Source organism: Nyctibius grandis, chromosome 1 (genome assembly GCF_013368605.1).
Source record: "Nyctibius grandis isolate bNycGra1 chromosome 1, bNycGra1.pri, whole genome shotgun sequence".
Classification (NCBI taxonomy): domain Eukaryota; kingdom Metazoa; phylum Chordata; class Aves; order Nyctibiiformes; family Nyctibiidae; genus Nyctibius; species Nyctibius grandis.
The window spans coordinates 33,460,900-33,488,499 of record NC_090658.1 but is presented as its reverse complement, the minus strand read 5'-3'; the positions used below and the strand labels follow the sequence as shown (position 1 = coordinate 33,488,499).

Here is a 27,600-nt window from a genome sequence, read left to right as displayed (position 1 = left end):
CAGGAACCTCTGTCCTGATTTTGAAGCCCTTAATTTAGTAATAAAAGAGTTGTGGATTAAATAATGGACAGTGGAGGCACTTCAATTGCTGCTTAGCAATCAACCTGTGAATTGTCACCACTTAGCAATTGTTGGCTCAGAGATCTCCATTCAGAACACAGAAGGGAAACTCAATCTCAGAGACCTTGAGGTAGTTCAGTAGATCATTGACAGGCTTTTATTGTGGATACTGCTGGCTGCTACTATAACATTCCTCTTCCTAGTGAACTGAGTGCCTTTACAAAAAGATAGAATAGAATCTGTTGCTGTGAATGAAGCTGTAGCTCCTAGACTTTGGGGTAACCTCACCCATTTACTATTTGTTCGTAGGTGAAATTATGAGGGTGATGTTGGGCCAACAGGCCCTGGATCCTGGTTTCTGGCAGCTGTTATCTCCTGCCTCCTCCTCAGCTAATGCATCAGTGGATTTTGGGCTACAATGAGCTATGACTGTAAAAGTGAACGGGGAAACAGTCTGTGCTCCTGAGCAGTAGCTGCCAATGTTTGTTGTTTGGACTGAATGAACTATGGGATTCACTGACTGTGACTCAGACCTGAGACTGGGATGCCAGAGATCTTGACTTGGTCCTGGCAGCCAAGATCCTGGCAGCCAAGAGGACAAACCGCATCCTGGGGTGCATCAAACACAGTGTAACCAGCTGGTCAAAAGAGGTGATTATCCCACCGTATTCAGCATTGGTGCAGGCTCACCTTGAATACTATATACAGTTTTGGGCCCCATAATTTCAGAAGGATGTTAAGGTCCCTGAGTGCATCCAGAGGATGGCAACAAAGCTGGTGAAAGGACTGGAAGGAATGTCCTATGAGGAGCAGCTGAGGACTTTGGACTTGTCTAGTTTGGAGTAAAGCAGGATGAGAGGCGACCGCATTGCTCTCTACAGCTTCCTGAAAAGGGCAAGTGGAGAGGGAGGTGCTGAGCTCTTCTACCTGGCATCCAGTGGTAGAATGTGTGGGAACGGTTCAAAGCTGCGACAGAGGAGGTTTAGACAGGACATTAGGAAGCACTTCTTTACAGAGAGGGTGATCAAACACTGGAACAGGCTTCCTAGAGAGGTGGTTGATGCCCCAAGCCTGTCAGTGTTTAAGACTGTCCTGGTTTGGCCTAAACCAGGCCGATTTTCCTTTCAGTGATTTTTACTTCCAGCTAAGTCTCCTCTAAATAACTGCACTTTCTGAAACTAACTGCATGTTTTTGCAGACAGTGTCTGCTTCCAGGACTGATAACGCTCGAAGTTTGTAGTTATCGCTGAGGCACCGGTAGGGATGTTGTGCAGTAAGGCTCTTGCTGTACTTTTTTCTTAGAGAAACCAAGGTCACCGCTGAATTCCTCACTGCTTACAAGTGAAAAGCTGAAGGGGGGGGTCGCAGCTGCAGGGGGGAGCAGACAGGGCAGGTGACCCAAAATTGACCAACGAGGGTATTCCATCCCATACACGTCATTCTCGGTATAAAGCGGGGGGATCACGAGGGTCTCTCCTCTCTTGCTCGCTCTGGCTTTTTCTGCTATGGCTGGTGTCCAAGGAGAACTCCGACTGTTTTCCTGCTGCCCCCGATTCTGATCTGCATCCCTGAATCCAGCTCTCGACCGTCGCTAGGCCCAGCCTGGGCCTTCCCGGAGCCTGCCCTGCAGTGCCGGTGGTGACGTTGCCGACATCGGGGGAGCTCGATCTTGGTTTTGTATATATATTTGTATATATTTGATTATTCCAATATTATTATTATACTCTTTTTCATTATTATAGGTTTATTAAAACTGTTTTAACTTTCCAACCTGTAAGTCTCTCTCCCTTTTCCCTTTCCCTTTCCCTTCGGGTGGGGGGGGGGGGAGGGTTAACAGAGAGCGTCTGCTGCAGGTTTAATCGCCAGCCCAGCTTTAAACCGTGACAAAGACACATTTGGACAATGCCCTTAATAACATTCTTTAGCTTTTGGTCAGCCCTGAATTGGTCAAGCATTTGGACTAGATGATCATTGTAGGTCCCTTCCATCTGAAATTATTCTATTCTGTTCTATTCTATTGACCTATATGTGGTATTGGCAGGTCCACCTTTCTATGTGCGCTGCCCCATTCAGCTTGCTCTCTAGTAATTAGCTGAAATGGAGAATCCTTCTTGAATTAATTTGACATTCTTGTATACCTTGGAGACAGGTGGGTGTAACCTTAGATGCTTTGCAAAAAGCAGTGGTAACTCACCACCCTGATAACACTTGTGGTCCTGTGTTAACTTATCCTTAATTGACCAAGTTACTCTGCTTAATAAGCTCATATGGGAGATAGTTGCTGAGTTTACTCAATGTCTCCTCTTTGAGTCCTTGCTCTCTCTTTTTTTCTCTTTTTTTTTTCTTTTTTTAAAAATTGATTTAAAATTTACCGAATAATTGAGATAAGTCATTGCTGGGCAAAGTGTGGTAGCACAGGTCTTGTTGTGAGCTTTTGAGGAATCTGGTGCAATGATTTGCAGATGCTTACCAACTCTCACATTAATGAAAGAGTACTTTGCCTAAGCGCTTGGCTTTGTCAAAATGCTTTTCCATTGGGGAAAAAATTAAAGATAAATGGACACTCTCTCTTTTTTCTTTTTAAACAAAACAAAAAATCCCCTCCCAAACACCAAAATTATTTAGCAGAAGGGATGTGTTCTTTTTGCCATGTCTAACACTTGTGTCTAGATGCTGGAATGGGATTTTCCACTATACAGCAATAGCTTAAGTTTAATTTTGAGGAGGTAAGGGTTTGTCTAAAGACATTCCTTATCCATCTACAGTCATTTTCTTCAAACAGAGAGACTGGGGATTTTTTAAATGCTGATGAAACAAATGTGGTCGTGGTCTTCCTTACGTTTTAGTGGAAGGTTCTCTGATACTCTAGGACTTGTCAGTTAAGAGAGTGTTATATCTCTTTGCCTCTTGCCCTCCCACACCTGTGTGTCAGAACAGTCTTGCAGGTCATTATCAAGAGAACCATCCACTGTAACTTGACTGTGGGAGGCCATTTTAAGAAAAGGATGAGCTGACAAGGCTTATCCTATACCTTTACTGTAAACTTCAAAGATATGGTGTACAGTGAAAGCCAGTGAAAGCCTTTTTTTCTTTATCCTAGTCCTGAGTGTAATCTTTGTGACCCAGACTTTGCAAATACCTGAAGAGATCCTTCAGGTTTCAGACTGAACTCTTTTGGGGATATGTTTCCTGTAGGAGGTTGAGCAACTAGCAACATCACACAGTGTATTGAACTATCTCAACAGTTTAGAGCTTGCAGCTTTAAGTTGACTTTGACTGGCCACATCTAATCACTGTTATGTTGAAAGTGATACCCCACAACTGGGGATCTGGCAGAACCAAGAAATGAGAATTCTTTCTGTGAAAAGTAATAAAAAATGAAGTAAACTGTAGGAACAGGAGGAACATACTTTGAATGGGCAGAGTAGGAATTTATTCCTTTGGTTCTATGGTTTATTATTGCAGACTGATTCTAATGGAGCGGGAAAAAGGAAAGCTGGGAACTGTAAAGGCACTGTTCAGTCTTTCTCTAGATCTAGCTCCATAAGACAATGGCCAAATTAGAGACACTATACCTAAGAGGAGAATAATTTCACACTCTCAGTTTTGGTTCTTGTGAAGTAAAAAGTGTAGGGCTTTCTGGAAACTGTACTGAGCTCACTTTTATTGGAATGTCCAATAAATATTTTACAGGTAATGCTGACCTCTGACAACATCAGTGCAATTGTTGCTCTTCCTTAAGTTGCTTTCCTGACAACAGTGGTTGATAATATTCTTCATCCCTTTCAGCCACCTCGCTGTCAATTTATTACTCCTCATCAATGAAAGCTGTCACTTTTTTGTATATTATGTGTTTGGATTTATTTTCCCCTCTTGCAAATTGCAGTAAATCTAAGTGTCCCACTCTCTCCATATCATCTGTGGTGACCAGCACTATGTACTTTGAGGAATTAGGAGGTAAATGTAAGAAACGCTGTTCCAGTTCTATTTTTCCCCAACACAAATTGTTTTAATTTTTTTGCCTTCTTGCAGAGGAATATCATAGTGATGAATAAAAATTTGGGGCGCATGGTTCTGCTTCCACTCCTCTTTGTAAGAAGGAGGAAGAGAGGTTCAGAATTATTTACTGGCAACCATCTAAAACGAGCTCTTGCATAACTTGCTGCTGACAGCTTTAGATTGGAACACTGATTATTTCCAATTTGCACATGCTCAAGTGTGGTGGAGTGATGTAGAGATCATGTATTTAACACAGTAACATAAAACATGGCATGTTTCATTGAATGTCAGAAGTTACTGCTGGTCAGTGTTCTAAGCACAGCTCTTGCCACCTGGCACAGCTAGCCAAAAGTAGTCAGAGGACCCAGCAACTGGTGAATTAGTAGAGAAGAAAAGCTGTGGCTCTAAGATATGGTTCTTACTAAACTTGCATTGGCTCTGTCCTGGTATAACTCCTGCTATTTGAATAGGAAGCTTACAGTTTTATACTAGTGTATCTAAAGTCAAAATCCAAATTACAGTGAGATTCCTGAGTGATATAAACACTTGTAATCCCAATTAATTAAACTAAATTCCATCAGGTCATACCAACTCAAGACCACGAATCAAACTGTGCTGAAATATTTTGGAAAGGATGTCCTTGCTTTTTGATGTGTTTTTTTAATTGAAGTTAATGGAAAATATAGATAGAACTTTTATGAATATGAAGGACTATCTCCTTAACAAAATATCATGTGGAAATTCTGAGTGGAAAATCTGATGTAAAATATTGCTTCTTTCTAAATTGCCAACACTTCATCTACTGACTGCAATTATCAATCTAATCCTTAACTTCAGAGAGGAGTCACTTTAAAGCTATGGGAGATTCTCCAGAACTTACTCTTCTCTGTTGAGACTTCAGTCTTCTGTCGAATGCATTTTAGTACTACAACTTCACCCTATATCTCCGCTGTTCAGTGTGTTCACAGCTCTGTTGGGATCATCTTTGTCTTGGCACTTGCAACAAGATTCTACACTTTATGTTTGTGTCTGAATTTATATTGTGGCTATTCCTATTTGCTCATGCTTGCTGCAGCTGATCCCTTTGCCTGCTTTATCTTTGACCCTTCTTTCATGCTGACCTTCTGCCTGGCATAACTCTCCCTTTAATGTCCAACAGGCAGTCTGCAGTTCCTCTTTAAAGATATCCCTTGAAAACTGTCCTCTTCAGAGTAGTATTCCATCTTTACTCAAATACCACAATAGTATAAAAGCATGCCTTCAGTCTCCTTCCTGAGGCAATGTGGAAAAGCTCTGTCTTTTCTTCATCCAGCTTTTATTTGAAATATGCTTCTTTGCCTACAAGTTCTACTCTGCCCCTTAAAGAAGAGAGATGTAAGAAAACATTGGAAAGCCAGACAATAAACCCTCAAAGCAGAAATATGGAATTAGGAAGATGAGCCCTTGGTGTCCTTGCTGGGATTCTTTTCCATCTGATGTATTCAAAATCAGTACTAGTGTAATTCTGTCACTGACTTACTGTGTTACCATGAAAACATTGCTTTATCTTGAATTTCTTAGGTGCTTTTCTTCTGCAGATGGAGATTTCTAAAATGCTATGAAAACTGAGAAAGAAGAGTCTCTGATTTTAGTGCTGTTCATGTCTGCATTATCCTATTTATGACTGGTTTCCTTTGTGAAAGGGGCACAATCTTACTCTTCCCTAAACTGTTGCCTTTCTGATTATTGTTTTGCTTGCTGCTTTCCCTCATTTCTCCTGTGGAGTGAATGCATTGTGTTATGACATTGTAACATGTTGTACTTTTTAATATGCCATATTTTTAATCAAACTAATGTTGCAAAGTCATAATGCTGCACTGGCCCAGAAAAATATATCAGGATGATCCAGTGCCCTTCCAGCCTAGTTTGCTGTCTCAATCACCCACCCAGCTGGGGACCCCTGTGGGGAGAAATAATTTTCCTTTTAGTCTTGAGAGAACTGAGGTGTTAGATACTGTTTGAAAGGAGCTGATCTCACTTGCTGGGCTGCTTTGGGCAGAACACTTATTTTCCTCCTTAATGCTGCTAGAAATTTTGAAGCTTGAGGTGAAGGAATAAAGGAAGCTTGATATCGTCAGTTGAAAAGGTGGAGATTAGGAGCATTCCTTCCAGAGCACTCTTGCCTGGTTTGCGTTAAACACCACTAGTACAGACCATAATCTGTAGGGAGAAATCTGATCAATTTGGAATTGTAGTAGAGGAGCTAATAAGGAACAAATTAAAATCCTGTATTCCCACGTGATTTGCTTCTTCCCCTCAGGGCTCATCCAAAGCCTTTTGAGGTTTGCTGCAGGTTGAATGAAACCCTACTGGATGTCAGTGATGAGGAATAATGGGATTAAGTGAGGAAAGTTTTGCTTAAATAGTAGGAAAAACCTTTACAACCGTAAGATCAATTGGGCCACAGAGTGGCTGCCAAGAGGTGTGGTGTGGTGAAATATTTTTCACAGGAAATGTTCAAGTGAAGACTTGAACTGCAGCCATTCACAAAGGGTTGGAGATATTGGAGTGTGGCCACGGTGTGTGGGTGTAGATTCTGATCTTTAGGAATTACATGAACTTACAGTGTTTCCTTCTAGAGCTGAACAATCACATGAAGATGTGCTGCTCTTCAATTAGCTTAGTGTAACCCAGAGTTTTTGTTTTTCTTGCCCTGAATTTGGCTTGGGCCCCACTGCATTTTGCTCCTAGTCCAGCCTTCTGAAATGGGGGATAGAAAACTTTTGTTAACTCCTTCAGCCTATCTGGATGCTGTATTTGATATGTTGTTGCATAGAGTCTAGCATGTTTGTGAAAGTCTGTGAGAATATATGGTAGGATTGAGGCCCCTGAAGAAGACAGCTAAACCATCCTTGGTTTTCATGCTTCTGTGGTAATGGCTACTTAAATTATTCCAAGAATACACATGTGCTTTGGGTTTCAGTGTCAAATCTGACAGTAACAGAACTAAATTCTCTCATTTATTTCACTTCTGCTTATTTGTCAAGTTGAAGAGTTGGGTTTGTTTGTGAATTTAAAGACCTCTTAAATAGTCTGCTATTGTCGTTGTCAGAGATAAGGATGCTGGACTGGACAGACCATCAGTCTGACTCAGTAGGGCATTTCATGTATTTTTATGTAAGACTCATTCCCCTTTCTAACAAAATGGGGAAAGGGGTGGTATTTGGCCTTAATATAACTACTGGGAAATCATGGATGTGATGGAAGTTCAAATGTCAGGAGCAGGGACATTTGCAAGTGCCCTCTGGGCAATTTAGAAGATACAAGAAAAAGGAGTGTATGAAGTCAAGCCTGCTTGATTGATAGTGAATATACTATGCTCAGATACAAGAACAGCTGTCAGTAGCAATGTATGATCGATCAAAAGATTTTTATACAAAAACAAGCAAAGGGTTTGCATGAAGCCAGGAGGGTATTCTTTCCCCTGGGGAATGCACAGGAGGATATTCCCCTGGTTTCTTGAGGCGTATCTCCATGGTGATGTCTGTTTTCTACAGGAAACAAGATAGACCTATGAAACTGATGATGAACACAGAAAAGATTTTGCTCTGAATGAATACTTTCAGTAGCCAGGGACAGAAGACTGACTGAAGGAAAATGAACTTCCTTAATCAGCATCATAGCTTCAAAATATTATTTAGATGAATCTGCTGAGGTGAACACTAAGAAGTTATTTTTGTGTTCGTTCTCCCTTTATGGCCAAAACTTCTTGGGAAGAGTAAAAAGAATTCTGTCTTTTCTAGTTCATCAGCAAAACAAATTTATGAGTGTGGGGCATTTATTAACGCTGGAGTGAGAGGCATACAATTGAACTGGCAGATCTCAAGTGGAATTTGTTACTCTTCCAGTAAGGAAAATCATCCTTGGAATTATGAACTGATCAGAGAAGATCCTGAAGAGAAGATTCATGGTCATCAGCACAAAGCTAAAAGTAGGGTTGCTTTCATGGCTAATCAGTTTCCACATATAACCTCTTCGGTAAATATTCAAGTATAAGACCGTATAAGGCACAGGCTACCAACATTATTTGTCTAGTCTTTTCTCTCCTTTATCTCCTGATAGCCACAAGATTATGGTGAAATGTCTGTAAGTATGTAGAGATTAGATCAAAAACATTTCTGTGCCAAATACCTCCTGAATGCTAAATATCCCTGCTATTTGGTTAACAGGGAGACATACAGTCTCCATGGAGACCTTATAGCAGTTCTCAAAATATAAAGGGAGCTTATAAGAAAGATGGAGAAAGACTTTTTACCAGGGCATGTAGTGACAGGACAATGGATAATGGTTTTAAACTAAAAGAGGCTACATTTAGATAGGATAAAAGGAGGATTTTTTTTTTTTTTTATGATGAGGGTGGTGAGACACTGGAATGACTTGCCGTGAGAAGTTGTAGATGCCCCATCACTGGAACTGTTCAAGGTCAGGCTGGATGGGGCTTTGAGCAACCTGCTCTAGTTAAAAGATGTCACTGCCCATTGCAGGAGAGTTGGACTAGATGATCTTTAAAAGTCACTTCCAACCCAAACCATTCTATGATTCTGTAACTGCACTTTCAGTGGAGCTGTGTAATTCATCTTAGCTTTGGAGCTGTAGGCACAGAGGATATTCCTGTTATTTGCAAATTCCTAATAGGAGCTTACCAAGAGGTAGGTAATTGTCTGCTTCATGTGAAATGGTTGTAAGTGAAGGAACAAGGAGAAATCTTCCAAGGTCCACATATAGGTTTTATTCCTCAAAAGACAGCTTCTCGTTAGAATTCTGTATCCCTGTATACTTAAGTGCAATCTATCCTGCTGAGATCCAAGAAAATAATGAAAATTACTTGAGGGATGTGAGTAGAAAAGATGTATGAATCTGATGCTGGTTTTCTGAATGTGTAAACTCCCTGTCATATTCACCATACAGAGTTAACTGACTAGGAAGGACATCATTCTGCTGCTTTCTTAGATCATGTTGGCAGGAACTATAAAGGGCATCTGCTTTTTCTCAAATAATAGCTTGTTTAAAAAAATACTTTTTTTTTTTTTTTCATTAAGATCAGGTGAGCCTTTTATTCCTGTCACTATTCTTCATTTGTTTATTGTGGCATATCCAAAATTGCTAACAACCTTGTCTGAAAAAAAATATTTCTTTAAGCAAATATATAGCAAATCAAAAGAAGACTGTGTGCATATCTCATGAGCAGTATGCAAAATGGTGCAAGAAATTAGAATTATATCCTCTAACCCAGCCTGCTGCTTTGTTTCAGACATTGTTGAACGAGCTAGACCGAAGCATGGGGCGATATCGAGATGAAGTAAATCTCAAAACAGCCATTATGTCCTTTATCAATGCTGTTCTGAATGCTGGTGCTGGTGAGGTGAGTCACTGCCCTGGAAATTCCTTCTAAAATGTTATGCTTGAATTATTCTTGAATAAACTTGGAAATGGCTAGTAGATTAAGTCACAAATCTTGTTTATTGAGTGGATATAGTTTGTGGAAAATAATGCTTAATTGTTAATATCAGCCTTACATTGTCTTCCATATTATTTAATTCCCAGCCTCATCTAATATAACATAGACTACTTGCACTGAAATGATTGCTTTGGGGTTTTTTGTTTGTTTTAAAGAACTGCAAAGCATTTACCTCTTGATTTCAGCCTTTTAGAAAACATTTGGGTTTACCTTCAGAAATGTTTTGAAATGTTTTGACTCAAAGCCAAACTCAAAACGTTTTAATTTAAAAATGTCAAAGGGAGACATTTCAGAAAAGACTGTTGTTTTGCCTTCATTAACAAGGGTTTCTTTTGAGTCTAAAGGATAGTTTAAACTGATTTTGTCTCATTAAAAGTGTTACTTTTGTTACATCGGCTTTTCTTTTTTTTTTTTTTGGTTAAACCACAACAGACAGCAAGCTCAGAAGAGCTCTGTCTGACAATGTATCTGTCTCTATATGCGGCAGGCCGGTAACATCCCACTGAATAGGTGTCAGGTTTGTCAGAGTATATGATGATTTATGACAAATAAACATAGAAACTAGGAGGAAGACTGCAGTGCTGTTCATCTGTAAGCAGGAGGTGGACCGCTAATGGACTAGCAGGACAAACACTAATAATTTTTGTTCTTTGTGGAACAACATGGACAGTGCTGTCCTTCTGACTGGGTATGCAGAACTCATTGTAGGTAAATAAGGACTGTATTTTTAAGTGAAACAGAGGCAAAGGCATTAATGTTTTTTACTTACTTTACTGGAATTAATCATCCTGTGAATTTGGGTCAGGATAGAGGATATTAAAAAGGGAAGAACTGAAGTTTTCAGTAATTTATTTTTTTTAAATGTGATTAAAAGCTTTTGGAACCTAATAACTTGTTTTTTCCTCACTTGTTAAGGACAATTTGGAGTTCCGATTACACCTACGATATGAGTTTCTAATGCTGGGAATTCAACCCGTCATTGACAAGCTAAGAGAACATGAGAATGCCACACTGGACAGGTAAGACATATTTTCTGAGAACAGTTATTGATCAACAGAAAGAGTTCTTAGAAAACTGTCTTGGTGTGAGTTTCAGATTTAAGCACAAAGCTGTCTCTGTCTCTCCCTAAAACTGATTCCCTTTAAAGACAAAAAAGAGATTTGTCCTTAAAATTAAAATCACCAGATGAAGTAGGAAACATACATACTAAATGGGCAGTGGCTGTGGCAAGAAGTTTCTGAATTGCTTTTCTTCTAAGCTGGGAATGACAATCAGAATGAAAAAAAAATGTTCTGATTCTTTTTCTTTTGTTGCAAAACTAGAACAAAAGCCTGTCCTGGTAGGAGGGAGGGAAGCCAGTACTTCATTGACTTCATTGAGACTGAATATGTGTGGTCAAAGCACAGGTTCTGAGTTTCCAAGGTTTTTCTTTGAGCTCAGTCTTTTTTGTGATCTAGCTTGTACCACAGCCTCCCAAACAGTGGCAGTGGCACAACTATGAGAGAAGGAGGACCTGTGGTGGGCGAAGGGGTAGAAATGCCAAGGGGGCAAGAGAGAATAATGAGGAGCATCTTTAAACAGTCCTGCTACTGCACAACATGTAACAGTGAATGGTACCTTCAAATTACTGTGTTAAAAGTTATGTGGATAATAAATACTTTCTCCACTAGTAATTCCATATTTTGCCACAGTAACTGAAGCTGCTAATGACCTTAAATTAAACCCTTCACAAAGCCACATGCTGAAATAAACTTGGAGTAGACATTCTGAACAATATGACTGAGGCACTTCAAGAAGCTAAAAGACTGATGAACCAGTGAGGAGCCTGGTAAAATCCATTTGCTTAACCAAATGAAGCATTTTAAGGTGTAAGAGCAGGCAGCCGTGGGAGTATACCTTCTCCTGTGACCACATTAAGCTTTGTGGAGAGGCATTGACCTGCTGATGTACTGCTATCCCTTATTGTCTGCTACTCCAAGCCTATTCCTACAGAGCAGAGCTGATTTGTAGGTATCTGATATCTGGGATTTCCTAGATAGAAGGGTCAAGTTTGCCAAAGCACATGGTGAAAAACCTAAGGATTGGGCCTATGCCTGCAGCTTTCAAGGCACTGTTTTCTCAAACATCCACTGTCAGGAGCTGCAATAGGGTGACAAAGCTATCCCTGGGTGCAAACGTAATATGCCTGAGATTCTGCATAAGCACCATGTTAGCACCAGCTGCCTGTCATAAAGAGTGGCCTCACATCTCTGAGCAGGTGGAGGCATATACCTGTGTATTAATGTCACAAGGAAAGATTACATGTAGTTGTATGTGTCTACAGTTTGCTGCAGAGCTGGAACCAGAAATGTTACTTTTGACCTACAGTATTATAACCAAGAAGAGAATCTGTCCTGTAGGCAATAGGACTGCCCTGTTCCTTTGGTCAGTAACCAGGAGTGTTTAGGAGGGGCTTAGGGGCACTTTTGGATCTTACAAGTTACAGTGATGAGAATGATAACAGAGGTTTGAGAGGATCCCAGATGCCTGGATTATATCAACTATATGCCAGGTCTATACAGGAGGATGTGCCACAGCCTTTCTTCCATATCATTTGCTGTGCTCTGGTCTCCATGCAAGAGAAATCCAGATGTCATGGTCAAATGTGTTTCTCACCAGGTCCCCCAGATCCCAACAGAGGCATGGGGCTGTGCTCATCAATAGGCAAATGTAAAGACAGCTGTGAGCTTTACTGTTTAACTAATCCTCTGAATGCATCTCTGCTCCACTGTGTAAAAGAAACTACTTGTTAATGGTCTAATATCTGGTTCACAAGTATGGCATGGACTTTTTAGAAATGTATTACTACTGCAAGTATTGCATTCATCACAAACAGAATATCCCTTTCCTAGTTCGTGTTTATTTTCAGCAGCCTTACCTCAACACAGTGACTTAGCACAAGGATTGAAGAGCATGTATACCTCAGCCAGCCATTCCTTTTAGTCTGTCACTGACCTCCATGTGTTGCCTTGCATACCTATCCCAGCACTTCATGTAAGAAAGGCTTGCCAATTTCCAAGTGTTCTAGCTGGAAATGAGGTGTTGCTGCTTCTGTAGTGACATGCTTAGTTTAAGTCTGAATTATGCCATGAACTTTGGCAGGTTTTCTTTGTTTTGTTTTTCTGTTTTCTCTTAGGCACTTAGATTTCTTTGAGATGGTCAGAAATGAAGATGACCTGGAACTTGCCAAGCGGTTTGACCTGGTAAGTTTTCTTCTGGAGTTACCCAAACTTGCCAAAGCTGAACATTCACTTTGGATGCTTGGTGCAACTTCCCTTTGTGTTCCCTGAAAACACTGATTGACGTCGGTGCTGAGAGTGGCTGGTGCTCTTGTTTTCACTGTTTCTCATTTAGTAAGTAGGGGGTCCGTGATGTGTGAACAATGAAAACAATGATCACAGACAGGGCTTCTGCCAAGTATCTTTGACAAGGACTTCTTTCTTTTGTTTGGCTGAAGGTTCAGGAGTGGAGGAGGTTCTCAACCCTGCTCTCATGTTCTCAGTCGTGATGATCCAGATGCATTCCAGTTTCAGACATTCCCTTTATGGGACTGTGCGTGAAGCTTGGGGTCTTCTCTGATACTTTTCCCAAGATTACAGGAAACTCTTCTGAAGACTGTCACCTCAGAGCCTGTGGAGAGGATCAGTATTTTATATTGGGTGGATTTTAAAGACGGGCATAAACAAGGACAGTTTCCACAACCTCTAGCAACAGTAAGAGGCTGTAGGGTCCAGAATAGTTATAGTTTCCTCTTTCTTCATGACCAGCTGTTGCCACACACTGATACAGAACAACTAGCCCTTTCCTGCTTAGCTTGTACTATTTGTGCCACCACTTTCTAGGACTCAAATGTTTTGCTTGCTCCAGAACAGCTCTCGGTGGCTTTGCATGCCTCCCACCTTTCTTGTCCTTTACTTTGGGGATCTTTTCCATGCAGGAGTAGGGATGGCAATGCTGGTCTCAAAGACCCATTCAGTGCTTCTCACTGGAACTTGCAGCTGGACATTGCACGAGACTCTGCAGAGGTCCAGTTGCAGGAAATTTGCCTGTCTCTCTGTTGATCAGACCTTTCACAGTCAGGCTTTCACTGTGCATGGTTTTTCTCTCACTTGTTCTTTCATTACCTTCTCTCACTTCAGATCCACATTGATACAAAAAGTGCCTCTCAGATGTTTGAGTTGATCAAGAAGAGACTGAAGCACACAGACGCCTATCCCTATTTGTTATCCATCCTCCAGCACTGCTTGCAGATGCCATGTGAGTACATCAGTACAGAGCAAGGGGTACTGAAGACCTGGGTGAAGCTTTGGTGTAGGTACAGGGTCACAGATACCAGGACACACACAGTATCTTCCATTCAGACCTCGGCACTGGCTAAGGGACTTGGTATCTTACACTGACTCCATCCAGCAGATTTTTGTCGCAATACTTAAGGCAGCAGCTTGACCTCTTGGCACTTGCAAATAAAATTAAGTAGCTGAGACATTCCAGTTAGTCACTGACAGAGCTTTTAATGATTTTAAATTAGAAGTTTTAAAAAAGAAAGAGCCCTTGTGCTCTAGATCAGGGAATTCCCAGAAATAGATAGCATTTTGAATATTAACAAAATGCAGTGAGGAATTTTTCTGGTGAAACAATACAGTACTTGAAAGCTGTTCTGTCACTGGGAAATTCCACAGTAAGTCTTCAGGCTGCTATCTCATGGCAATGCATCAGTGAAGGGCTCCTGAACTCAAACTGAAAAGTAACATTGGCATTTGTTTTCAAGAGAAGTGATAGGAATCCTCTTGTTAACTGTAATAAAATAATTCAGTTATGCTTCCAGAGTGTGGCAGCTGAGCAAAAGCATAGCAAGATCACTAAAGAACTGCCTACCTTGATCCTGTTAGGTAACAGGTGCTGGTCTTCATTACTTTCAGCCATACTTGAGCAGTCAAACTGAGAAGGGAACATGAAGGAGATGTACTGTGGTGTGCTTTTTCAGAAAGTAATGTATTTTGTTTTCAGACACTCATTAGATTCAAGTACTGCCATGCACAAATGCAAGCAGTTTTCTGTCCCAGTGGTCTCCTTAATATTACTCTTTAAGACAGTACTTTAACTTTAGATATTGACCTGGATTTTTGGTGGCAGAGGGGCTAAATCCTACTAGGCCAGGACAGCATTGTACTGGAGCAGATTTAAAGAATCTAAAGGTCTATGTTATGTAACTCAGGGAGCTGAAGTGACCTTTATGTTGCTCTGGCTCTTCTGTTTGATATCCATGGAATCGGTGCCTTTGGTTCAATTTCTGTTCTTTCTCTCCACACTTTTTGGTCACGTTTGTATGAATTTTTCATGCCAGTTGAGTTTTATTGACCTGCAGATAACTGAGCATGCAGATAGAACATCTGATTGTTTTTACAGTGCCTGCTCTTCATGTCACCTAGGTACCAAAAAAAAAAAACCCTGACAACAAGCCCCAGAAAATACTGAGTAACAGCAATCACAAAGGAATCACTTCTGCAGGCATTTAAAGTGCAAGTTAGAGTTAATATGTCAAAAGGGTTGCACAGCCAGAATGTGCAAATCAGACACAGAGTTGCCCATGCCTGTTATATGGTGTTCCAATATGCCAGGTGTTTGTAAATAATCTGCTAGCAACAGTTGGATGTTAGGCTTTGTGTTCTATAATTTACTACATACAGGATTGAGATGAAAGGTGGAAAGGAAGGGCTGCCAGTCTGTTGGCAGGTCTGTGCACTTTGGCATGGAGATGGAAGTTCTCATGGTTGGTCTTTTTCCATACAGATAGGAGGAATGGAGGAAACTTCCAGCAGTGGCAGCTGTTGGACAGAATACTGCAACAAATCGTTCTTCAGGATGAACGAGGAGATGATCCAGATATAGCTCCATTGGAAAACTTCAATGTCAAAAATATCATTAAAATGTAAGCTGCATTATTATTGTTTATTTCTATTATGCAGGTATAAGTATACGATAAGTATGCAATAAAATATCATATCTGAGGAGTTTCTTATTTTAACTTACAGCTTCTCATTGTCTTTTTAGTCTTCTAAATAGTTTCCTTCCAATGACATCTTAATCAGATGGTGTTTTCTAGCAAAGTCCTTGCCTTTGGCTTCTTATTTCTATTAAATATTAAGCTGGTTAGAAGAGCATAAAAAATACCCATGATATTATAACAAGGCTTCCTCATGTGCCTTTTTTCATTCAGAATGTTGATGAAAGCTTTCATTGATATTAAAAAAAAAAAAAGTGGTCATCTCCACTTAGAACCTCATTCCTCAGTAATGAGCACATAGTTTAGAAAGATTTCAAATAGTGAAAAGCAACCCTCACCTAGCACACAAAACCTTTTACCTCTTCATAAAATGTCTGCATGCTCTCACCCACAGACTTGGCTGAGGGCACTACCGTTATTTTTTCCCATAGGATGCATCATTTGAGAAGTCTAGCTACATGAGCTGGCTCTCATCTCAACTTCCCTGTTCTCAGTCCTTTTTTAGCCAAACTTTTGGATTCTTCATCCCATCCATCTGCCTCTGCAGGTAATTCGTGGCCCATTACCCTTCTGAGTTATCCACTGAAAAGAGCATTTTGTAGAACATAAGCCTCATATGAAACCAAATTTTCCTGTACTAAAAATCTTATAGTCCCTCCTGTTACAGGCATGAGACAAAATCAAAACTGATTTCTCATAATGGAAAAATACACTGGTGTTGATCTCTTTCTGTCCATCTGGGTATCAGACTTCATTGTAGACCTCATGCCTGTTCTTCCCTTTCTACTGTCATAGCTACTCATTCTGCATATCTAATCAGTCCCTGGCATGCCCTGCATATTTTCTGTCAGTAATAGGAAATAGCTGTGCCAGTATGAGATATGAGCATTGCCTTGTTACTGATATATTACCCAATAGATAAGCATCCTCACTCCTTGTAAGAAAGAAAAAATAGAACCACAGAAAGTAGAAAAAAAGATGGCAATCTGGTCTCGTATTAAGGGCGGGGTAACTTCTAACCCACAGCAGCTGTGATTATTTTAGTGTGACTTCTCTTTCAAAATAAGTAGACTTGGCACTTTGAGGGCATTACCTGAAGACAGGAACATATTAGGATTTTTTCCCCAGGCATTCCTTTATCCCTTTTCAGGACTTTGAGCAACAAGCCATCACATTTATATTAGCTATTGGCTACAGTAAGGATCGGGATCTGGAACCAGACTGACCACTGGTATGATCCTGTATAAACATGTAAATTCACCAGGTTGCCTTTTGCTGATCACTACACATAATGGCCACTTGCCTTTTAGCCTGGGTAACTCAGAACAAGTTTAAGTGATCTGATTTCGTCTTTCAGGCTGGTGAATGAAAATGAAGTCAAGCAGTGGAGGGACCAGGCAGAGAAGTTTCGGAAAGGTGAGTTCATCCTCTGTGCTTGGGGAGGCAAAAGAGGAGGCAAGACTGATCCCGATTTAGTCACAGAGCAGCAGGCAGCAGAGCTGGGCACAACTTTTCCTCTCATGGACAAACCCGGCTTTGTTGCCTCCAGTACATTTTGTCTTATGGTGATCAGTTTATGTGTTTCATAGGATGGGGTTTCCCTCAGTCCTCACATGAAGTGATTTTACAGTCTAAGTGAAACTTGGGCATTGCTGTCTTGATCACTGGAGATCACTGTCAAGACAGTCAGACTCTGTTTTCTTTTTCCTAGTCTCATTAAACATCCCCAGCTGAACTGAAAGGTTTGTCAGCTTTATTTCAGCATAACCTGCATCCCTTCAGGAACTGTTCATGATCTTTATTTCATCAGCCCCACTTGCCTGTTCCCCCTAGATCACGCCGAGCTGATGAGCAGGCTAGAGAAGAAGGAGCGGGAATGTGAGACAAAGACCCAGGAGAAAGATGAAATGATGAAGACACTGAACAAAATGAAGGACAAGCTGCAGAAGGAATCCTTGGAACTGCGCCAGACTCGGGACCAGATGAACGACCTGGTGGCTCAACTTAATGAGTTCTCGGTATAAGATTGGGACTCTTCCCATCCTTGTTTAAAGCCTGCTAACTAGTGGATGATGAACAAAAGCACATTATGAGTGAAACACTTTCTGTGGTCAGTACAGAGAGAGTCTGTCTAGCCAGCTAGAAAGATGAATACTTAGAAGCTTCTCAGCTTTTAGTTGAGACTGAAATCCCTGAGCTGGTAGTATAGAATGGATAACACATGGGCTGCTCCATTCCTTCTCCTCAGCCACTTTCCTTGCAGGAGCTGCTGAGTCACACAGGTCCCCCTCTAGACATAATTTTACTGCTGAGTGGAGTGGCCCTGGTTGTTATTTCAGTGGAACAGAGAGAAATCTCCCAGATGTGAAAGTAAATTTAGTGAAGAAACAGGATTCGTGTGATGCTTCAAGAGCATCTGTATTGTCTTGGAGCTCTGCAGCAGTGACATTTGCAGCTGCTCCCTCCTGCTTCGTGCTCCTGTCCCGGCAGCATGCCTGAGCCTCAACTCACCAGGACACGGCCCGGACACGGCCCTGAGAAGTTAGACACTGCAGAAAGCAGATTCATTCCCTCCTCCCCTCTCCCACTTTGCATTAGTGGCACCTAATGACAGGTATTCAGTATTTCAAACCCTAAGGTTTAAAACCCAGGAGTTCAAAAGTTCATAAGATTGAACTTTTCTCTTTTTTCATACATAAGGAGAAAATAATACATTTTGGCTTCTTTTACTAGCTTTCTGTTTTTCTGAGCCATTTATGGTTCCTTTTTTCAAGCTCTTCTCCACAACTTCAAGGGCTTGAAACTTTCTCTTAAATGAAAGCTGAGATTCCTCCCTTTATTGCATGGCTTTGAGTGCAGGAGACTTTAAAGAAAACACCAGATATTTTGAGACTTCTAATAAAATCACATCAGCTGGCAATATGGAGTTACTGTGCCTTTTAAACGGTTTGCTTTCTTTTTCTGTGTTTTTTATTTTCCAGCAAGGGGGCAGCATTTCCTTCCCACCCCCACCACCCCCGCCTCCAGGTGGCCCATTAGCTTTGTCCTCTTCTCACATGTCTGAGAATTTGCCCCCGCTGCCACCTCCTCTGCCTTTCTCCAGCTGTCCCCCTCCTCCTGCTCCACCACCTCCACCAGGAGGACCTCCTCCCCCACCAGGAGCACCACCTTTCTTCAGCATGGGGATGCCACCCCCTTCAACAACCACCTTCAGCAGCAGTGGCACCAGCCTGAAGAAGAAATCGATCCCACAGCCTTCACACCCACTGAAGTCCTTCAACTGGGCTAAGCTGAGTGAGGTAAGAAATTGCAGTACTCTCAGTGATTAATTTACTTTCTAAGTATAACTCAGTGTTGATTAATGCCATGAAGTGCAAGGTGACAGAAGTCAGTGATATTGTGGCTTTCCTTGGGCTTAGGTCAGTAGGAGTCAGTAACTGTCTTGAGGGAGTCTCCCCAGTTCTCCAGCAGTGCAACATATCTCCTGTGATGACCAAGGTGCTAGTTAGATTCAGCTGCATGCTATCAGTTAGGCAAATCTGTAGTGGGACTGAATACATAAGCTAGAACTGGACATCTCCAGAACTGGTGTGCCAGAGCTGCCCTCACTTGTGCATCAGGGAAAAGGATGGCCAGAGCCAATGTAGGCAAAAGATGGTGAGAACCAGCTCCAAAACTAGCCTCCTCTATGCTGGCAGGAGTCGTCACCGAGGAAAGAAAGGTGGCCTGATTCTCGTCACCATTTGTTCATGGCCACGAGGGAAGCCGCCCTTCTCCTTGCATGATTACAACTCTGTCTCTTGGCAATAAAACTCTAAATTGGCAATAAAAACAGAGGACTTGGATTCTTCCTGTTGCACTCATTTTTTGCTACCTTCATTGCCTCTCCTTCCCCTCCACCTCTCTCTCTTCCTTCTCCTTTTTTTTCCCCCTCCCCTTCTCTTTAGGTCTTAATTTTTTAAAAACTGATTTAGAAAGGAAAAAAGTGTCTGTGTTGAGTTTGGACGGCTGCCTAGAAACCCAGGTTCTCTTTTAGACTGAAACTCACCCAGGGCCCAGCTCCGGCATTTGGAATGAGTGTCCAGGGACTTCTGGAATGCCACAAGAATTCTCTCTCCCCCTCTCTCCTTTTCTTTAAAATAAAGTGAAGTGAAATATTTGCTGCACCGTCTGTGCTTGTCTGTCAAGGCCACGTGGGGGGTGTGGGAGAGAATGTAAGGACAGGGATTTATTTTCCTTTGCAGAACATGGGACTTAGTGCTCTGAAGAAAAGAAATAATAACTAATATATGTATATATATGAATGTATATGAAAAAGAGAGAGTCACAGGTGTTTCTGTTTAGTGTACAGTAACTGTAGGCTTATCCTGCCCACTGGTCAGGAGTGAAGGCAGCTGTGCTAATAAAATTGAAGACCTGGGTGGTGAGGTGGGTAAAAGATGCTATTTTGAGGGAGGCAGAATAGTTGGGAGAAGGGTCATAAGAGGGTGGGGGCTGCATTTTAGGTTGTTTGCCAGTGTTAGTGTTTTGACCTAGTAAGGTCTCTGCAAAACTGCAGAGGTTGTGGTTCAGACACAGGTGGCTTGCCTTGTTATTTGAGTGCACTTTGTTATGGAATTATTTAATTCCTCTGACTGCTGGAGGAGGTGATACGTTTTGGCCTTCTTCATCAGTTATCATAGATTCCCTGCTTCAGTAGCAGGCACTTTCTCTCTGTTCACATGGATATGAATCCTCTGAATGCAAAATCACAGGAATGTCAGATGGCCTCATCTTGCCTTTGGTTTCCATTATGGCACTTCTGTGGTGTTCTCCTGAACTGTCAAAGTAGCCATACGTGAATGAATGAAGACTCAGAAGAAGCATAATGGCTGGGAGCATCATATCTCGAGTTTTTGAGCATGGGAAACTGAGGTCTGGAAGTGTGCATAGTATTATTGTGGTTCATGGTAGTGTTTAACTTCCAGTTCACATGAATACAAGTTTTCCCCACAAAAACATTTTGAGGAAAAATACATCTGAGACCGTATATATGTTTTTCTTTTTTAAAAGACCAGTCTAGTTATCGAAGAGCACAGGCATGTGTGCACCATACAACACAGCGAAGTGCAGTGACACAGTGTTGGAAACAGAGCTGTACACAAACTCAGGGCTGCACCCAGGACAAATATGTTATTCAGCTCTTGGGTATCTCTGCATACTGTTTAGACCATCCTTCTTGAAGCAGTTGGTACACAGTCTCTCCCCTAAGCTTTCGCATGTAAGTGTGAAGATGATGCCAGGGCTGAGGCAGTCCACATGAGCGCGAGCCCCTTTCTGTCCATGCAGCCTGCCTCAAGGGGGTGAGAGAAGGCCAACAGAGCCTGAGAGGAGTGTGGACAGGGGTGGACGTGGGGATTTGTCTGCGATATAGCGGAATTAAGACTGTTCTCCAGGGCAATTCATATGACACCTTTTTTCCCAATGCTGATATTATCTTTGGAATGAAAGGACTGAGCTGTTGGGTGTTAGGAGAATGATCAAATATATTCAAACTCTTAGCAGTTGACAGTAACAGATTGTCCACATTTCCCATGGGCACCATGAAAAAAAGATTTGACTGGAAAGTATTCGTGCTTCTAACAAGGAAACTCCAACAATTCGCTAATTTCCTTTGAGAATTAAAGATTTTGTACTAGCTTTGATGTGAACTGACGACCAGTGGCAAAGCCATTTAGATGCATGGATGGGCTGAGTTCTGGTTAAGCCCTTCCACACCACAGCTCCATTCATACAGCACTGTAGCATCATCTGTGAATTCCATTCATACAGCACTCCAGTCATGCTGGTGCCAAGGATCTCTGTTTTTTAAGAAAAAGATATTGCAATGTAACCACTGTAATGTCCTGGAAAGATTCCTTTCTTTGTTTCTGGACAGCAAGTGGAGTTTGCTCTCCCACTCTGACTTTTACACAACACTCAAGGTCAAACAGGGACCAGACATCTATGGGTAATCCAAATGATGGACTGGTTTCAAGCACACTGGAAGTATGGATTAATATAATTACCTCTTTAATAAATATAAACATGTTGCTTTGAAGTTATCAGAGTAAATCAAGTCAACCTTCAACTGTGCTGCTTGTTATCTTGTGGCTGGAGAAGTAGCTTCCCATTAGGAGTCAGGCTGGTAATGACTCTAGTCAATGATCTGAAAGAGGCTTTCTTTAGCCAGTCCTAAATAGACCTGGGTGAAATTGTCTCAGAAGAAAGGTATTTGTTCTACATACCACATAGGATTTTAAAAAAAAACCCAAAACACCCAAGACAAACAAACAAAAAAAATCACATAAACAGAAACTGTTCGTTTTTACACTTTTTTTTGTTTGTTTCTGTAATTGATGATCCTGATTTCTGGAACTTTCTTCCTAAAGGTAGCCTGAGGATCATGGCAAACAATGATGCAGCACTGCTGCCAGAGATTCAAAATTAATGGAAAGATTTCTACAAAATCTCAGTGTGAAGCTACTCATCATAGCCTTGATGGTGCCTAGTCCTACAGTGAGATAAAACATTTGTCTCAATTAACAAACATGCCAGAAATACAATTTTTGCTCAAAGTGCATTTTTCTTACACTGAGGAAAGAATCTGATATCCAGAGAGAAATTTGAAAAATGCACTCTGTTCATATTCCTTTTTCAGATTCATAATGGAATTATGAATTAAAAATTTGAGTAGCTTCATTTTTTGATGGGTAATATTTTACAAATATTAACCTACTTATAAGTAGGATTGCCTACCCCAGTATTCACAGGACACTCATAGTTTCTATGGTTTCTCTGGACCTGCAGGACAAATGAAAGGCTTTCCCAAAGTACTGTAAGTTTTCACTCATGCTGTGAGGTTATTGAGGCATGATGGACTTTGGTGGCTTGCAGAGTATCACTATTTGTCCTTCAGGGTAAATAAAATAATCTATTAGATGTAGCAGAGGACAGCTTGGTATAATTTGTAACTCCATGAAACACTGTCATTCTCTAATCTTGGTAGATCTCTCAGCGAATTTTGCTTCATTGCAAAGGTAGAATGACATAACTGCAGCAGCTACAGTGACCAAATTGTTAAATGCAACATACCAACAACTCAGCTTGATGGAGCAAATGCCTTGTCAGTACTTGTTCTGATAATAAGATGTTTCCTTATCTAGTATGTACTACCATTGTGCTAGCCAACACTGGGAAATATAGTTCATAGGATTTGCTTCTCAAAGGGGGCCAAGACTTTGCAAAGCAGAGGAACCACAGATCTTGGAAGACTTGTAGAATGAATAAATGAATGAATGGATAAATAAATAACTATGAGGATAAAGACATGTTACAGATGAAGTGACCTCTCTCTTTCTTTTTCCTTTTTTTCTTTTTTTTTTTATTAAGGAGAGAGAGAAAAAAGGAAAGAAGAAATAAAGAATTTACTTTATTTTAAATTGTTATTTAGGGACCATAAATATTTTTTATGGTACTGAGGGAATCATTTATCATAGCAACCACATTATGCAAGTCTGTTTCTCTTAAAATGCTCCGTCTATCTGGCTGATGACAAGGAACTATCAGCCAGTTAATCCATAACTGAGTAGCAAGAGCTCAGTGTAGGAAATTATCTGGCAGCAAAATGAAAGTTTTCAAGGGCAGATCTTAGGGTAGAAATAGAAGGGACAGCTCCATTGTAAGTGTTTTGTGTAATGAAGTTTGTTTATACCTCTGCCTGCCTCATTTTTTCTTTGACTGGATTAGCCTATCTGTTTTTTAAGCACTAAAATTGGGTTGCTTGGGTTTGTGCAATGGGTGCTGCATTGTCATTTGTCTTTCTGCTACAAGTAGCATACAAACCATCCTGTACAGGACTAGATTCAACCGGGGTCTTAAAACGAATCTGAATTGAAATGAGAATAATTTTCACTTCCTTGGGTTGTTTTTCTGGGAAAGTATGGACAAGAACTACTCTCTGCAATTCCTTTGTGAGTCTCAGAACTGCCTGTTATGGCACCGCTGCGATTCATTCGGACTAGCCCATTCTGTAGCATTTTTTCTCTGTCGTTGCCATTTGTGGGGAACCTTCACTCCCGTGAGAGTTTTGAAGGTGAACAGGTAGATGGGCAAGACTCCGATGAGTAGCTGTCTCTTGGGTCATATCCAGCCTTCTGCCACATACAGCATATAGCTTTTGGCATCCTCAGGGCTCTTTCACAATGGTGACTCTAAGGACTGCTCCTGAAGTCATGTCCACTGGCTTCTGTCAAGAAATATTCTTCCATTTCAGTGTTTGATGGGACAATCTGAAACAGTAAGGAACTCGGAGAACTGTTCTGCTGTTCAAATGCATCCCTTGGATTTTATAATTCAAGGTTTATAAAGCCAGCCTGGAAATTGAATGAAAATGAACACTCTGCCTGGATGCTTTTGGCTAAGATTGGCAGTAGAGTCCAGGGTTAGGATAAAATGAAAATTAACTTTGTCTTCTATTCCTTTGGCTGAGATGAGTCTCCCAAATGTGTTTGTCATGTTACAGTCACAGGGTCATGATGTTTTTCCTGCTATGGAAAGAAGAACCACACTGATTGTAAGGAATGATAAAATAATATTGGTGATCCTGTTCAGGGATGGGTGCTGCTCCCATCTAGTATATGCTCTCACTGTAAATAGTACTGCAGCACTGCAGACACCTCTCCTTGCCCTCAGGCACTCACAGGCTGCCTCTGGAGGGAGAGTGTTCATTTTCCTCCACAGTGTCTGCCCTGCCAGGAATTTCCTCCAGAACACTTCACACTTTTATTTCCCCCTCATTTCATCCTCCCATCAGGTGTTTTTCCTTGCTCCTTGAGCCTTGTGGCTTAGCACATTTCCCTCATTCCTTTGATGACTATGAATGGGAAGTAGAGCCTGTTCCTAATTAGTTCTGATAATGAAGTGTTAACACACTTTGTTGTGTAGGTACAAGTCAGGTACTTCAGAGCTGGAGCCTGTGTGAGGGTTTCATTGCTATTGCTTGCTGTTCCTGGCTTTCTCTGCATCGGTGTTTTGCTGGCTCTGCTTCTCCTGGGGTTTGCTTAGGTCTCTTTACAATCCCTTCTGTCCATTTCCTTTTTCTTTTAATCAACAACTTCCTTATTTTTCCAGTTAACAAAGTACAATAAATGTACACTTCATTAACTAAATGAACTGAAAGACAGTGTTGTCAGGTGTGAACAGCAAGTTTTCCTTTTCTGAATGGGTAATTGCCCAAACCTTGTCCCACACAACGTGTACCTTAACAGTCAGTAGGAAGGAGAAGGTAGTTCAATCTTTGTGTCCTCTTTGCCAGCAAGGACATCTGCTGTGAGAAAGCCAGCAGGAAACCCCAAGGCCGCCTTCTATTTCAGGATGACTGCTGATTAGCTAATTCATGTACTGTAAGAGCTTATTTGGTCCAGGGTTGGTGGACAACAAAGTTGGAGGAAGAGTCTGTGCCTGTCTCCCTCTGTGCTAATCATCTGCCAGACAGCTAGGATTCCCTGGTATCCAGGATAATGTATCATATGGGTTGTGAACATTTCCAGTTAGCATGGATGATGCTCTTTCAGAGATCTGGGCATAGTTTGTGTCTATCTGAGTCAACAAAGAACTCTTAGACAGGGGAGATCATGTAATAGGAAAAAAATAGACTACAAAGACTCAGAGCCTTAAAAGTAAAATAAAATAAAATCTTAAACTACTTTCACAGGCAGGCAAAATGAAAACCACACACCGCTTGGGGTTTACAACAGAACCTGGCAAAATTTGCAGAAGGGAAGATGTCTGGGGTTTGTCATGCATCAGTGCCCTTCCTAAGCTTTTTCCTCATGATGGTAACACTTCTTTCAGCATGACCACAATCACTGTGTTAGACAGATGGCCACTCTTGAAAGGAAACGTACTGTGGGATCATGGATATTGCTTGAGATGTGGTCTGCTAGTCTTGGAATGTGCCCTTCCATCAGAGGTTTTGTGTGATGAAAAATACCAAATACTCAGTATGTTTAACCCCCCCCCCCCCCAAAAAAACACCAAAAAACACACCACTGTTTTGTTTTTTTTCTCCTTTGACTCTTGAAACAATGAGTGCCCTCTAAAATGACAGCTGTAGTGAATAGGAATATGGCCAGTAAGCAGGAGAGAATGATCTGTCCAAATGGGATTGGATGTTCTTAGGTAAAAGCTTTTGCTATTTCATTAAAATATGACCTTTTATTTCAGGAGAGGATTCATGGCACAATCTGGAATGAGATTGATGATTTAAAGGCATTCAAGGTGCTGGATCTAGAAGATTTTGAAAAGATGTTCTCCGCATATCAGAGACACCAGGTAGGGCTGAACTCTTCCACGCCTTGTCTTCCTTGAATTTCTGGAGGAGGAAAGAACACGTGACAGTGATCTGGGCCCTTGTCCACCTGCAGTCAAGCTGCATCATTTGCTGCTCTGCCACTGTTCAAAAAATCACAAGACCAAAAGAAGTGGGGAGGACACATAGGGCAGAGCATAACCTTCTGTTATCAACATACTTCTTACTAATGGACAGCTCTCAGAGGTTAACAGCTCCCAACAAGTAATGCTCTATTTGATCTCAGCAGCCACTGGCTTCCAAAAGCTCCTGAGCTTTACATTCATGCTTGGTATCCATCTTTCTATTTCTCCCATTCATCCAGAGAAAAAGTCTGTAGTTGTCCGAGTACAAAGCAAGGTGACTGAATTAGCTGTCTTTCGCTTTGTCTATTTTTTTCTTAAACAGCCAACTGACCCAACTGGCTAGGTGACAGAAACTGTCTGAATTACAGATTATAACACAAACAGCATACTTTAAAAGCAGCCATTTATTATAATGTCTTTTTTTTTCCTTTCTCTTTTTCTTGGAAAGCAAGTCACCTTCAATCTGTCTATCTCTGCTGAATGAGATTTAGCAAGAGAGGGATTGTACTTGCACTCCCTGAACTCCCCCAGCTTTCTTTCCTTTTGGAATATGTTTGGAGAAATTCAATCTTCTGTAGTCTGCAGAATTGGATCATTGCTCTGGAGTTTTAGGAAAAGACACAGACGTGATTGCCATAAGCAGCCTTTATGATTAAGCCTTACAGTGATGATGATTACTTCATTGTCATTATGATTAACTTATTCAGTACCTTAAAATTAACAAACAAACCCCTTGTCTTTGGACTTTTCCATCTGTTCCCTCTCATTTTGCTATCTAATCCAATAAACATAACAAATAACTTTTCTGATTTACTAGCTCATAGCCACCTAGATAAGCATCCCAACTTGAACTGTGAAGATTGTGATGTTACTCGTTGCATGATAAGATTTAATTTCTCATTTTGCTCCTGAAATAGCTCTTGCTCTTTCAGTGTGTCCCTCTCTCTGTCTGTGAATCCCATTCCCTGAAACAAGAACTTAGTTCATAGAGGGGAAGAAAGGCACATGAAACTTCAGTGCTGTTACAAGATTGGATTTAGACCCTGTGCCAACAGCTTAGCTATGGTGGTGAGCTCCCAATTGTCTTGCAAGTAGCCTGTTATCTGTGCACATGAGTAGCCATTGCAGAATCAAAGTGCCATTCCAATGTTTCGGGTGCAAACATTGCAGCTTCCTCACTAGAAATGACCTTGTGAAGCCTTGCTTCTATTGGGCCCCAAAATCTAAAGCCAAAGCTGTCCTGTTCTGCCGACTGTCAGTTAGAATCATATTTATGGCTGTGTTACCAACAACTGAAAAGCAGCCTGGCTTGTTCAACCGTAAACTAACCTGGCCCTTACCCCTGCCCACTGGAATGGAGCCGTCATCTCAGAGTGACCTCTATGGGTCTCAGAACGGTTCACTTCCATCCTCATTAAACTTTATGACAGTGGCTCCAGACACTAGAGTATCACTTATGTAAGCTACTCATATTTTTGTGTAATTAGGTGCATTGCTGCCCTTCCAGCTTTCATTGAGGGTTTTATTGTTTTTTTTTTCCCTTAAA

General features: G+C 41.2%; 1 protein-coding gene across 5 annotated transcripts in view; it reads left to right on the top strand.

The window, feature by feature from the left end:
• DAAM2 (dishevelled associated activator of morphogenesis 2) overlaps positions 1-27,600 on the top strand; it is a 230,671-nt gene that overhangs the window by 159,896 nt on the left and 43,175 nt on the right. For all 5 annotated transcript variants that reach the window (XM_068398622.1, XM_068398585.1, XM_068398604.1 and 2 more), the window contains 9 exons: positions 9,350-9,460; positions 10,472-10,575; positions 12,732-12,798; positions 13,735-13,852; positions 15,386-15,524; positions 16,957-17,015; positions 17,433-17,617; positions 18,581-18,898; positions 25,845-25,952. In XM_068398622.1, the coding sequence (XP_068254723.1) occupies positions 9,350-9,460; positions 10,472-10,575; positions 12,732-12,798; positions 13,735-13,852; positions 15,386-15,524; positions 16,957-17,015; positions 17,433-17,617; positions 18,581-18,898; positions 25,845-25,952 (1,209 nt within the window). The remainder of the gene's footprint in view (positions 1-9,349; positions 9,461-10,471; positions 10,576-12,731; positions 12,799-13,734; positions 13,853-15,385; positions 15,525-16,956; positions 17,016-17,432; positions 17,618-18,580; positions 18,899-25,844; positions 25,953-27,600) is intronic.